This window comes from Athene noctua, chromosome 4 (genome assembly GCF_965140245.1).
Source record: "Athene noctua chromosome 4, bAthNoc1.hap1.1, whole genome shotgun sequence".
Taxonomy (NCBI): Eukaryota; Metazoa; Chordata; class Aves; order Strigiformes; family Strigidae; genus Athene; species Athene noctua.
The window spans coordinates 3564705-3577800 of NC_134040.1; the positions used below are offsets into that span (position 1 = coordinate 3564705).

At 58.0% G+C, this 13096-nt stretch overlaps 2 protein-coding genes across 5 annotated transcripts in view; one reads left to right on the forward strand and one right to left on the reverse strand.

Moving 5' to 3' along the window:
• PTPRA (protein tyrosine phosphatase receptor type A) overlaps nt 1-3546 on the reverse strand; it is a 133565-nt gene extending 130019 nt beyond the window's left edge. For all 3 annotated transcript variants that reach the window (XM_074904274.1, XM_074904275.1, XM_074904276.1), the window contains exon 1: nt 3206-3546. In XM_074904274.1, the coding sequence (XP_074760375.1) occupies nt 3206-3313 (108 nt within the window). In that variant the 5' untranslated portion in view covers nt 3314-3546. The remainder of the gene's footprint in view (nt 1-3205) is intronic.
• Nucleotides 3547-3855: 309 nt separating this feature from the next.
• MAVS (mitochondrial antiviral signaling protein) lies at nt 3856-13096 on the forward strand. 2 transcript variants are annotated; one of them, XM_074904278.1, is made up of 7 exons: nt 3856-3913; nt 4752-4881; nt 5005-5179; nt 6392-6609; nt 7026-7590; nt 8859-9013; nt 9539-13096. In XM_074904278.1, exons 2-7 carry the CDS (start codon nt 4765-4767, stop codon nt 10223-10225), a joined length of 1917 nt encoding a protein of 638 aa, XP_074760379.1. In that variant the 5' UTR covers nt 3856-3913; nt 4752-4764; the 3' UTR covers nt 10226-13096. The 2 variants fall into 2 exon arrangements, with proteins under 2 accessions (XP_074760379.1, XP_074760380.1); XM_074904279.1 differs by lacking the exon at nt 3856-3913 and adding an exon at nt 3932-3989.

Below are 13096 nucleotides of genomic sequence, written 5' to 3' on the forward strand. Positions count from 1 at the left end.
GTACTACAAAACACCTCACACTGCAAAAAAACCAAAACCCCAACCTACACGGATCAACATGGGGCAGATGTGGAAAACAACACCGTCGTCATGAGGGTTTCCAGAGGCACACTGGAGACACAGATGAAATTCAGGCTCTCCTGAAGACGGAGATAGCCAGAGAAGAGGATGAATGAGCCAGCTCTGGACTTGTGGCTGGGCGGATGAATGTGACAGGGACGGCGTCCGCCAACCCCAAGATGCATTTGCCCCGAACCTTGGCTACACACAGAAGTTTCAAGCACTGAGGCTTACAGTAGAGCCACGTGAGTTGTATCAGAGAAAAAGGGTTTCCAGCGGTTTTTGTGAGTTTAATGAATAGACAGCAACTCGTGATGGAAGCCACTCTACCCACTTACAAAAGCTGGTGACATCAGGAAGAAGAGGATCAGGCTAGCCTCTAGCGATAGCCAGAACCAGCTGCTCCTGAGGAAGATGCAAGAAATCATTCTGGACAGTTCGGGAATCGCTTGCTTATCGGTAAATCTCTTGCTAAGCCCTTCAGATAGTGATTAAGCACAATGGTTCATACCCCATGTATTAAATATTAATCCTTCCTAATGTGACTGCCGATGTTCTGGTTATCCGATTCGGATAACCACACACCCCCACCAGCCCATTCCTTTTCCACCCCAAACCACGTAAACCTAGACAAAACCCAGCAATATTTTGTGATCCAGCTAGAGGAGAGCTGACGATGTTCTACTCGGCCTCCGAGCCTGGAAACAAACCAGACAGATCTCACCAAAAGCAGGAGGGAAAGAGTTAAGAGGAGGGAGATGAATCAGCCCACTGCTATAAACGCGGACATTTCCTACCTCTTCGCTCTAGTGTTTCTTCCTGTCCGCAGGCTTTGGAGATGCTTACGGACCTGGTCACATTCAAATGATTTCCACCGCGACAGGAAAGCCCGGGGATTTGTTTTATTTCAAGAGGAAAACACAATTTGTGAATGAGAGCAGAAAGCGGCCGCGAGGGCTGACCTCCTTCTCGTATAACACTCAGAATAAAGTACCAGCCAGCAGCTTGTGTCTCTGCTGCCCTACTCCTGACCCTCTGGAAGTCTACGGGCGCTCTGTTCTACCCAAAATAACCCACCCCACGCTGCCCAGCGTTTCGAGGCGTCGCGCAGACCACGACCACGCAACCCGTGGCTCGGCGCTGCCTTACCCAAGGTGGCGAGGGCAAACCCAGCGTGGGGCGAGGATGGCAGAGGGTCACCCAACCTGTGCCCTACCCGACGGCTCGGGATCCACCACCCTGCTGCAAACACCAAGGGTGGGGGGAGAAGATGGTGTAGGTCATCAGCGGGAGGAGACGGGGAGAGAAGGAATTCAAACTACTCTTTCACAAGGATGTTGATGTTGGACTTGGCCCAATATCACGGATTCACACAAAGCGTCAGTTATTTGAGAGTGACATTTCAGAAAAAGCAGAGCTATGTATCCTATTAGCTTGAAAACAATACAGCCGCACCAACGCCAGGACAGCAGTGCCCCTGGAAACGGGAAACATCTATTTTCAGCACCTCCCAGTATCCCCCCACTGCTTTAACAAACTGTTTTTCTAAAGATCAGGCAAAAGCCCTGAAGCTTCCCACAGACACCCCTCCAAAAAGCTCTCCCATAGGGATGGAGAGGAACACGTGGAGGGGGAACGTGGCAGTGCCCATTTTCTGCCCAGCACAGACACCAAGCCTCTTTCTCGCAGCACCCCCAGGTCCCAGCCATGTGGTCCATGGCCCCCCCAAAACATCCCAGCTCTTCACCTTGGCCACATCATGGGAGCGGGCAGTGCCCTGACCATCCCTGGGGTCTCGTTCCTCATCCCAGAGCCCCACATCGAGACGGTTTCCCGGCCTCACCGTTGGAATAACGGCATGAGTTTGCATTCGATTCTCATCGGAGAAAGACATAAATCCTCCCTGCAAACCCAACAGCTCCCTGCATCGGCTGCGGCCACCCCGAGCACCTCCCTCCCTCCCACCGGCTGCTGCAGCAACAGGAATGAAGATAAAGAAAGATGAAAAACTCCTGTTGTGGCTCCAGTTTTATTCGCCTGCACCCCTTCCTTTTCTAGAAGTCCTTGGACAGGAGAGGAAAAATCCCTAAATCATTTCAAAGCATCTTGCACGCTTGCAGCAAGCTCTCCCCAGCCACCGACAGGCAGGGAAGGGATGACGAAGTTTTTCAGCGTAATACGCTGTGGAGAGCGTCCTGCAAACGAGCAAAGTAAATTCCTGAGGCTCTCGGCAAGGACCCCAGCGCTCCTTGCGAAACTTCCCAGCTGGAACCTCACAGTCGAAAAGCCAGAAAACATCGTTTTTCCCTCCTCCAACAAACAGGGGCTGGGATTCCTTTCACGACAGTATTTGGATTTTAATGTCAGTCCATATTTAGCAAAAGGAAAAAAAGCCTCCCTTCCTTCCTGTCACATTTTCCACCCTTGATGACATCCAAGATCAGAAATAAGCGTTGGCCAAGGAGGGAGGATGCATCTACCCGAGCGTGGGAGAGCCCGGAGCGTGGCAGCCCGCTGGGGATGCGCGGAGACACCAGTGACGAGGGGACACAACCTTGGGGTCCCCTCCGAGGCTCCGCTTCGGAGCATCTCCCCGAGGGACACGGTGCGGGGCGGGAGGCAGGTTACGAGCCGACGAGGCTGGTATACCCCTCACAAAAAACCCCCTCGTGTCCCCGCTGAGGAGGCCGGGGGTGAGACCGAGCACGGTTGTTTGCCCACGGAGGGGCCGGTGTCCTGCGTATCGGTGTCCCCCGGCGATCCTGCGGCAGGGAGAGGCGAGCGCGGGGTCCACGCAGGACGTGTCCCGTCTGCTGGGTGTCAGAGGGTGCCCGGGTGGGAGCCCGGAGCCCCCGGGTGCGAGGAGAGAGGGAGGAGGCCGCTGCAGACCCACGTGCAGAAGTTCGCGTGTGCGATCCACGATTCGCTTTTTATTATTATTATAAAAGCATAATAAAACTCGCGGCGGGAGGGCAGGGGAGGGCGGGGAGCCGGGCAGGAGCTCACGGCAGCCCGAGCCGGGCCCCACGCAGAGGCCGCGGACACGCGTGGGTGCCGCCCGGAGAGGCCCCGCCTGGCGCCCCCCGCGTCGCCATAACAACCCCGGGCCCGGTTCGTTCCCCCCCGCCCCGGGTCGGTCACTCACCTGCGGCGCGGCGGGCGGCGCCGGGCCGGTCCCGCTCCTTCTCCCTCGCTGGCTCTCGCCGCCGCCCAAGGGCTCCGGTACGACGCCGCGGCGGCCGGCCGCGACCATGGACGCCGCGCCGGGGGAGGGCGCGGGGGTCGGGGCGGGGGGGAAGGGGGGTGGGGGGGAAAAGAAGGGGAGGGGAAAGGGGGGAGGGGGAAAGGCCCCGCCGCCCCTCAGCGCCCCGCCGCCGGGCTGCCGGCCCTCAGCGGCGCCCCCGCAGCCGCCCGCCCGCTCCTGCCGCCGCCGCCATGGTGCGGCTCCGTGCAGGGCGCGCTCCGCTGACAGGCCCGGGGCGGGGCGAGGGGCGGGGCGCCGCGGCCGCGGAGGGATCCCTCCGCCAGGTGCCCGCCGGCCGTCCCCGTTACGGTGCTGCCACCTGCCGGCGCGGGGGGGGGGAGCCGGCTCCCTCCGCCCGGTTCCCCCCGGCCCGCCGCCGCGGGGTGAGGGCCGCGATCAAGCCCCGCCGAGCCGGGCCGGCCCCCGGAGGAGGGACCGGGGGGGGGGGCGGTGGAGGGGGCGGGCACTTCCCCATCGACAACACCGTACCTCACAGCGCCTGTCTGTCACCGCGACGGGCGTGCGTGGCGGCCAATCGGAAGCGGCGAGGCGCGGGGTGGGCGGGCGCGGAGCGTTCCCGGGAGCGCGCGGCGGTGGCGGCGGGCGCAGGTAGGGGGGTGCGGCGGCGGACGGGCCGGGCCGGGTCCGCGGCGGGGCCCATCCCCGGGCTGAGCCCTGAGCGGGGGTTAGTCCGTTGGCACACGCAGAGTCTCCCCGGGAGCGGGCTAGGCCGTGCTGCGGGACAGGGGGCCCGGCCGGGCGAGCAGGCCTCCCCTCCCGGCCCGCCGTGCCCCCGGGAAAAGGGGATTTTATATTCCTTCCGTCGGCGAGAAGCCGCGTCGCCCTGGGCCTAAAGTAGGACACAGCCTTGGTCCCCCTTCGCCTGGCGTGACCCCGCACTTCGCCATGTTACGGAACCTGCAGAAAAACCCTGCAGGCGGGGTCAGCCCCGCAACAAAAAAAAAACCCAACAAACCAAAACCATAAAAAATCAGTAAATACGGCTGGGCATTGCAGGGGGAAATTGGATTTGTGAAAGCAGAGTCCAGAGCTGAACTTTAAACCTGGGTTATTTCACGTGGTTTCCACCCTGGATTTCCCCGTGCGTCGATCACCTCCACAGCAAGGCCGAGAGTCTGTGCTGGAGGGCCAGGCTCCTGTAGTAGAGCCCAAGGTCCTGTAGAAAAGCCCAAGCTCCTGTAGAAGAGCTCAAGGTCCTGTAGAAAAGCCCAAGCTCCTATAGTAGAGCCAAGCTCCTATAGAAGAGACAAGCTCCTGTAGAAAACCCCAAGCTTCTATAGCCAAGTTCCTAAAGAAAAGCCCAAGTTTCTATAGCCAACCTCCTATAGAAAAGCCAAGCTCCTACAGGAAAGGCCAAGCTCCTGTAGAAAAGCCGAGTGTCACCAGCAGCCCTCTGCTCACATTTTGTCTCTCTCTCTCTCGGCAGGTGCTGAGCCAAGATGGGTTTGGCCGAAGAGAAAGTGTATGAATACATTATGAAAAACCTAAAGAATTTCAAGAACATCCGTGTGTCGTCGCTGGCTGATTCCCTGACCTGCCTGACCGACGCCGACAGAGTAAATTCCCTGCTTTCCTGACTCCTACCAGGCTCCTTCCGCAATATATACAGCTCAGGCAACGTACAGCTGCCTTACCTCTAAGCCAGACCCTCTCTTAGATGCCTTGTGTGTTTTATTTAGGATGAACTTCACACCCGGGAGGAAACACGGGGGAGCCAGGCAACTGCCTATAGGTTTTACCAGCACCTGAAGTGCCGGCAGGGCTGGGTGCCGGATCTGATCAACGCGCTGCGCCAGAACAACGCCGGGCACCTGGCCGACGAGCTGCAGCACGTATATGACACCTTGCAAGCCCGTATGTAGCCTCCTTGTCCCCAGGTGGTGCTGCCATGGGGGTCCAGTGGTGACTGGGGACCCAGACAGTGTCTCTTGGTGACTGCTGCTCTCTCTGTCCCGGCTTCTGGGGGCCTGGGGGTGACTGATGGCCCCAGGGATGTCCCTCACCCTGGTGATGTGCCTGGGGGTGGGCAGGGTCCTTGTTTGAAGGTGCTTGGGTTGGTCCTGGGCTGGGTTTCACAGCTGGAGGGGAGACGGGAAGATCCCTTCCCTGGAGGGATGCGGTGCTGGCCAGAGGGGCCTGGACAGGCTGGGGAGGTGGGACATGCAAACCTTGTGGAGTTCAGCGAGGCCAAGGGCAAGGTCCTGTACATGGGTTGGGGCAATCCCAAGCACAAATCCAGGCTGGGCGAGGAGTGGATTGAGAGCAGCCCCAAGGAGAAGGATGTGGGGGAATTAGTGGATGGAAAACTGTGAGCCAGCAACGTGTGCTCTCAGCCCAGAAAGCCAACGGTGTGCTGGCTGCACCCCGAGCAGTGTGGGCACAGGGCAAGGGGGGGATTCTCCCCCTCTGCTCCACTCTGGGAGACCCCCCTGCAGGGCTGGGTCCAGCTCTGGGGCACCAACAGCAGAAGGACACGGACCTGCTGGAGCGGGGCCAGAGGAGGCCACGGAGATGCTGGGGGGGCTGGAGCCCCCCTGTGAGGACAGGCTGGGAGAGTTGGGGGGTTCAGCTGGAGGAGAGAAGGCTCCGGGGAGACCTTAGAGCAGCCCCCCAGGGCTGAAAGGGGCTGCGGGAAAGGGGGGGGGACTCGTCATCAGGGGGAGGGATAGGACGAGGGGGAACGGGGTTAAACTGACAGAGGGGAGATTTAGATCAGATCTGAGGCAGAAATTGTTCCCTGTGAGGGGGGTGAGGCCCTGGCACAGGCTGCCCAGAGAAGCTGTGGCTGCCCCCTCCCTGGAAGGGTTCAAGGCCAGGTTGGACGGGGCTTGGGGCAACCTGGGCTGGTGGAAGGTGGCCCTGCCCGGGGCAGGGGGGTGGGACTGGGTGATCTTTAAGGTCCCTTCTCAACCTAAACCATTCCATGATTCTATGAAGGGGTGCTGGGGGCTTGGCCAACGTGGCGACAGAGCAGGGGCATGTGAGGGGCTGCCTCAGCCCCACACTCATCCTCTCCCTCACATTTCTCCTGGCGTCCCCGCTCACAAACCGCTTTGTCTCCTCCAGGTGCCCAGGCTCCCAGTTCCTTCCCTCCTGCCGCCAGCGATGCCCATCCGTCCCTCTCCTCCCTCAGTGCCCAGATGCCGTCCCCGGGGCCGCACCCCGCTCCCTTGGCTCAGCAGCCGCACCGAGACCTGCCCGCTGGCAGCTGCTCACCTCTCCTGCCCGGCCCTGCTGCTGCCAGCAGCATGGACCTGGACGCCAGGGCCCCGGTGCAGGAATCGGTGAGCGGGGCACATGTCAAACGGGGACACAAAGGTCCCTGTTGGGGTACTGGGGTGTGGGGAGCCCGTACTCGGGCCAGGCTTCTTCAGGGACACCCCAGGCAGCTTCTTGCTGCTGATCTCTGCTGTGTGCTTGCTGCAGATGGTAACTTATAGCCTACATATGGCCCTGTAACTGCACACCTCTCCTGCTTCCCCTCCGTGGGTGGGAGTGCAGGGTCCGCTCTGTTAGTCCAGGCTCCCCCCACAGCCCCCGACCCCGTGCAGACCTCCAGCGGGCTGTGTGGTGGGTGCCAAGGAGACACTCACTCATCGCCAGGCTCGTGTGGGTCACTGGGTCAGGATTTGGGTCACCCCAGTGGTCCCAAACCCTCTCATCCTGTCACAGTGCTTTAACACAACTCTTTTCCTTCCAGCTCCCCAAAAACCTGCCACAAGAGAGTCCCCAGCGGCTTCCTCCTGGGAGCGCAGTCTGTGACGGAGAGGAGCACCTCTTGCACCCCACTGAGGCTGTGCAGGTGGCAGCGGGGACCCCCGAGGTGACCAGCGTGGCCATGCCATCATCTGTCCCCCCCGAGCAGGGCCGGGACTGGCTGAGCCGCCGGCAGCACCCGGTGTGTGTAGACAACGGGTGTTTCGGGAACGCCAACCACCTGCACCGCGGCGCGCCGGGCTTGGGTCTGCACAGATCTCTGCCGCCGAGGGATGCAGGCCTTGCTCGCAGCTCCGAGCAGCTCAGGAACGAGCCTCAAGAGGACTCCTACGTCTCCACCGAGTCGTCCCTGAGGCTGGAGGAGCCTGCTCGCAGAGGAGAGCTGCAGCCCTCAGACTCACTGCCAAAAAACCAGGATGTGCCCAGCTCTAAACTTAGCGAGCCCCCGGGCAGCTCCGTGGATGTGCGCAGCCCCCTCCTCATCCAGCAGCAGTTCGATGCGGAGCAGAAGCTGGTCAGGATGCTGCGAGAGGACGGAGAAAATGGAGGTGGGTTTCCTTCCTGGCAGTTTTGTGTAGCCACCGTGTTGTTTGGCAGCAGGATTGAAAATGCTGTTGCTGCCTGTCCTGCCTGATGGTGAGCATGGAGAGGGGCAGAGAAGGTGCAGGGGTGGGGTAGGGCCACAGCGGGGGCCGTGCAGACCCTCCCAGCCAACAGCTGTGGCTGTCAGTACAGGACAGCCCAGGGTTGTGCTTGCTTTCACGGCCCACGAGTACTCATGGAGGTGTAGAGAACAGCACTCTGTGCTGTCACCCACGTCCTGTCCCGTCTCCTGGGCCACAGTGACCCCCTCCAGGAAAGGAGCAACATTGAGTTTTGCACAAATCCAGCCCAGTTGCTTGTTTTCCCCCGGTTTTCCCTCCAGTTGTTGCAGTTGTTACTTGCTGTATCTTGTCACAACATCCTGACCAGGACTTGGCAGAGGCACTTGCTCCGTTTCTGATGTAAAACATCCTGGTTAAATGTCTCTGCACCCCAGTTTCAGCAACCTGGGGCCACCCTGCTCTCAAAGAGAGGAACAGACTGGCCGTGCTGTTTTGGCTGGTGCCGCCAGTTTACCTACTGGGAGAGCTCAGGCGCCATGGCAGGAGGAGGCAGTGGTGCTGGGCCCCACCCCTGCCTGACCCCCTCAGCTCTGGGATTATCCTGTTGCACCACCCTTGGGGAGGAGCCAAAATCACAGAATCCCAGAATCATCTGGGTTGGAAAAGACCTTGTAGATCCTCCAGACCAACCATGAACTTCCCCCTGACCGTTCCCAACTCCCCCAGATCCCTCAGCGCTGGCTCAGCCCGACTCTTCAACCCCTCCAGGGATCCCGGGGACTCCCCCCCTGCCCTGGGCAGCCCATTCCAACGCCCAACAGCCCCTTCTGCACAGAAATCCTTCCTCAGAGCCAGCCTGACCCTGCCCTGGGCAGCTTGAGGCCATTCCCTCGGGGCCTGGCGCTGGGGCCTTGGCTCCAGAGACTCATCCGCCCTCTCTGCCCCCTCCTGGCAGGGAGTTGCAGAGGGCCAGGAGGTCTCCCCTCAGCCTCCTCTGCTCCAGACTGAACCCCCCCAGTTCCCCCAGCCGCTCCCCAGCAGACCTGTGCTCCAGACCCTGCCCCAGCTCCGTTGCCCTTCTCTGGCCACGCTCGAGTCATTCAATGGCCTTTTTGGGGTGAGGGGCCCAAAACTGAACCCACTTATTGAGGTGAGGCCTCAAATAACCTTTTAGGTGTCCTGATAAACACATTTTGTTTTTTCCCTGACAGACACTCTGATGGAAACAACCACCCCACACACTACCCTTGTGCTCAGAGAGCCCTCCCCATCCTGTGACACCTCCGTGAAGCCTCCTGTACAAGAGCAAGACCTGCCCGTGGGGGAGACAGCTGGCAGCACCCCCTCTGTGCTGACAAAGGAGAAAGTAGGTGACCTTTCCTGTTGCTGCTTGCATTTTATTTGGGTCCTTGCAAACTCCACCTGATTGGGAGATTTGCTGCTGCTGTGTCAAATTTTGAACTGGGGGTGAGTTTATTTAGGGCATTTTTCCCCACTATGTTTATGTCCCCATCTGGACACTGTATTTTGGAGCATGACAGAAGGGAGCCAAGTTTTGACAGGCTTTGACTCCTTATTTTCCCTCCTTGACTTGCCAGTCAGTCTCCTGGCTTCCAGTTGCCTGTTTCCATCCCTCTCCTCGTTACGTGTCTCCCCATCCTTCCTTCCCATATCTCCCCCGTATCCCAAAGGCCCCCTGGATCCCCAACACCCCCTCTGCCCTGCTCACTCTCCCAGCCCTGGGAGTTAACCCGTGGCCCAACCTGACTGTTAGTGGCTGGAGATGTGGTGGTTGGGTGCTGACATGGGCTTATCACGTGACGTGGGTGCCTGAGATGAGGCCCAGTGGGTGCTCCCTGTGGCACCCAGCCCCTCTTGTTGTCTCCCAAAGGTGCTCCCAGCCTCAGTGGATTCTCTCCCAGCTGCTGCAGCAAGCTTTGAAGGCAGGTCTGGGAGGACGGCATCCCGGGTAAGCTCTGCCAAAAGCATTTGGATGTCTGGCAGCAACATGGAGAGGGACATGGAGGTCAGCAAGCCAGGTGTCCTCCTCTCCACGGACTGGGAGAGCCCAGAGGCAGCCAGCAGACACCCGAGCTCCCAGGGGCCTGGTGGCCCCCATTTTGGGCCATCTGATAGCCTCACTTTCAGCGGTGACCCGCTCCTGGTGAGCACAGATACCTCGAGCTCAGGAGAAATGTTCTCCAGAGTCTCCTCGGGATGCTCAGCTCCACCAGCTCACGAAGACCCTGGGGAAGAGGAGGCAGCTGGAACAAGCAGAGACTCCCGTCCACCTCCGAGCTGGGTCAGCACCTCCCTGGGCACCCACGAGGTCCACGTGGAGCATTATCCTAGCTCCCAGCTCAAGGCAGGCAACGACCTTCAAGATGGAGCCGGTCCCCTTGGAAATGCTCCGTTCTTTTGCTCGAGCGAGGGCCATGGCGCTGTGTCCGGCTCGTCTCAGGCCAATGTCCCCCCGGTGGACAACAACGGACCGTCCCTGCTCTACATGATTCCAGCTGTGGGCATCGCTGTGATTTCAGCTGTGGCGTTCCTGGTGTACGCTCGACTGCAGAAGTAGCCCTGGAGTGGATGGGATGTTACCACCACCACTCAGCCTGGCCCATTCCTCTTCAGGGCAGGAATTCAGCCAATGCCTTTGAAGCCTGAAGAGCAGCAGCTGGGGGGGGAAGATAGGGGCGTTGTTAAATCTTTCTGGAAGATTTTGCTGGAAGAGGCCTTGGTTGTGTGATGCTGTTGGGTTGGGGTCTGTTCCTCACCCCGCCATTTCTCAACCTGTCTATAGCCTTTCTTTGACACCCATAGAGAGGGGATGACTCAGGGAGCGATCCCTTTGAGTCAAAAAAGAAAGTCCTCACGCAATTCTCCACGTCTTCCTTTGTTTGGTCCCAGGAAGCCCCCGGGAAACATGTCCTGGTGGTCCAAAGGGTGACCCCCTGCATCCCTCCGGACAGTGCAGCGAGGAGAGGTTTTGCAGCCAGCTTGTAAAAGCAGAGCTGATTTTGTTGGCTCTGCTCATCTCAGCTTGAAAACGTGCCTGAGGGTTCGTGCAGCAGCCTTCACCGGGTGCCTCATGTTGTATTTGCCTTACTTGGTGGCTCTGGCTCTGCTGCTGGGACCTTTGCTGGTCTCTGCCTCTCCTTTTCCCTGGTGCTGGGTGTGTGGGCAGGACCCTGGTGCTTATTCATGACGAGAGACACCCCTGTGATGAGAAGGCACCAGGCCAGCCCACGTGAAAGCTCTTCCCCTCTCCCAGGAGCCATCATCCTGCTTCTGTACTTTGCTTTGGAGCATCCTCCCCTGCTCCTGAGGGTCAGGGATGGGCTCTGGGGTCGCTTCATGACACCCTGGGGGTGAAGCTGAGCGTCAGGAATGAGCTGTGTCTAACCAGTTTTCTCATTTCACCCCACTCCAGCCAGAGAAAGTGGAATTATGCTTTAAGAGGAACATTTCCCACAATGCCAGCGTTAAGTGGACTTGGTCCCATACAGGATTGTTGGGTGTCTTTGATTTTTAGGCTGTATTTTTAGAGCCTAGCTAGGAGGGTGGATGTACCTTTTGCCTTTCCATATACCTGGTGTTATGGAACGGGATTATAGGAAATTTGTGTCCAGTCTGGGACATAAATAAGATCAACTCTGCATGCTTCAGGGCCATACCCAGTGCTTGAGATGCTCTGGCTTATCTTGAAGGTCCCATTTAAAATTGCAGTCTGTAATATCCCTGCTATCCCCAGGGATCAGCTTGGAGCGCAAAGGGATTGGGCTGCAAGATTTCTAAGATAAAATCCTCAAACCCAAATAAACATCCTCAGGTTCTCCCCAGCCCCGGGGCAGCTTTTGGGGGCAGAAGCAGCTTGGCTGAGTCGCTGCTGGCACTGAGTTTCTAGCTCTAGGCAGAGTTGAGTGATGCAGTGCTGCTTGCTTCTGTGGCTGCAGCTGCATCTCATCTCCCTCCCAAAAGCACAGGTGCACAAAAGTAACAAAACTACTTTTTTGTAGTTAGAGGGTTGTTGTAACTAGAGGGTTTGGGGTTTTTTTAAACTCTACAGATGCCAGCGCAGACTTTTGGGTGTTACCACCCTCCCATGATTTGCAGGGACAGGGGGGGAGCAGGGGAGCTGCAGCAGGAGGCAGGACTGGGCAAAACATTTGGCGACCTGGTGGATTCGCACGGCAGAAGGTTTGTACCGCGGGCTGGCCCAATTTGAATCCAGCTAGTCCGCAAGCATGCCGTGGGCTTTAAACTGTTGCCGTGGCCTGGCACTGTTGGCCGGGCTGCGCTCCGAATCCAGGCTGTTGCTTCTTCCCTGCCTTACTGTGCCCAGTCATTATTCCTCCTGGATTCCTGCTGTTCCCAAAACAGGAGCATGCTGCTGGCAGGGGAGCAGGAGGGGGATGAGTCCCCCTGTGCCTGGCTGCAGGGTGCAGCTGGAGCTCGGCCTGTGGTGAGAAGGGTCCGTCAGCCCCACGACAGGGCGAACGGCTTCTCCTCCCTCCTAACCCTTTGCCCAAAAATGCAAGAAATGCCTCCCTTGAACGATAAGGACAATATATGCAATAGTGAGGTGTTGATTTTGATCTGACAGGAGAGCCCGGCGCATTATCCATCAGAGGCTCTTAAACACACTTGACCTCCTCTGCTGGGAGAGGGGACATGGGGGCTGTTTTCCCTCTTTGACGATAACGTGGTGACTCGTCCAAAACCTCCCTGCAAGCAGCCAGAAGAACCCAGGATTCCCCACCAGCAGTCCCCCATAAGGTGTTTTTTTTTCCTCAGCTTTTGCAGTTTTGTCAGTGAGGGCTTTGCAGAGAGACCTGTCACCTCCCCGTGAAAGCTGCAGTTTTTAGCACTAAGAATTGCTCTTTATTCGCAGTGGGTAAGGAAATCTTCCCAAATCCCTTCACCTTGTTAAAAGGCTGATGTTCACTACTGAATATTGCACCGAAATAAAGCAGAATACATATTGTAAAGCAGAGTACGTGAGCCTGCATAACCACACTGCAGAATCCATCCCAAAATTCATTAACAGGAGGGGGAACGTGTCTTCTCCACACACTTTCTGCGTGATACGGAGAACACCCATGAGATCCCAAACCAGCAGCAACCGTACCAAGGCCCTTTTCTCTAATGCTTTACTTGCCTGCAAAATTATTCACTTATTTTCCCATTTTATAGCAACACCTTGTACGCTTGTGCCTTTGCACATGGAATCACTCTTGTGAAACAGCTGGTTTATCACCACTTCAGACTCAATCAAAGAGCGCCTTGTTTTCTGTGGTGAAGTGCTCCTATTTTCACAGTTATAATGTAGCACTTTAAAAGTGTAATCAGCAAGTGAACCTGCAGGAGGGAACTGTGTCCCTGCCCATCTTTTAAAAAAAGAAAAAAAGCCTTTTACTAACTTTAATAAAATCTTTTGCCACTTAAC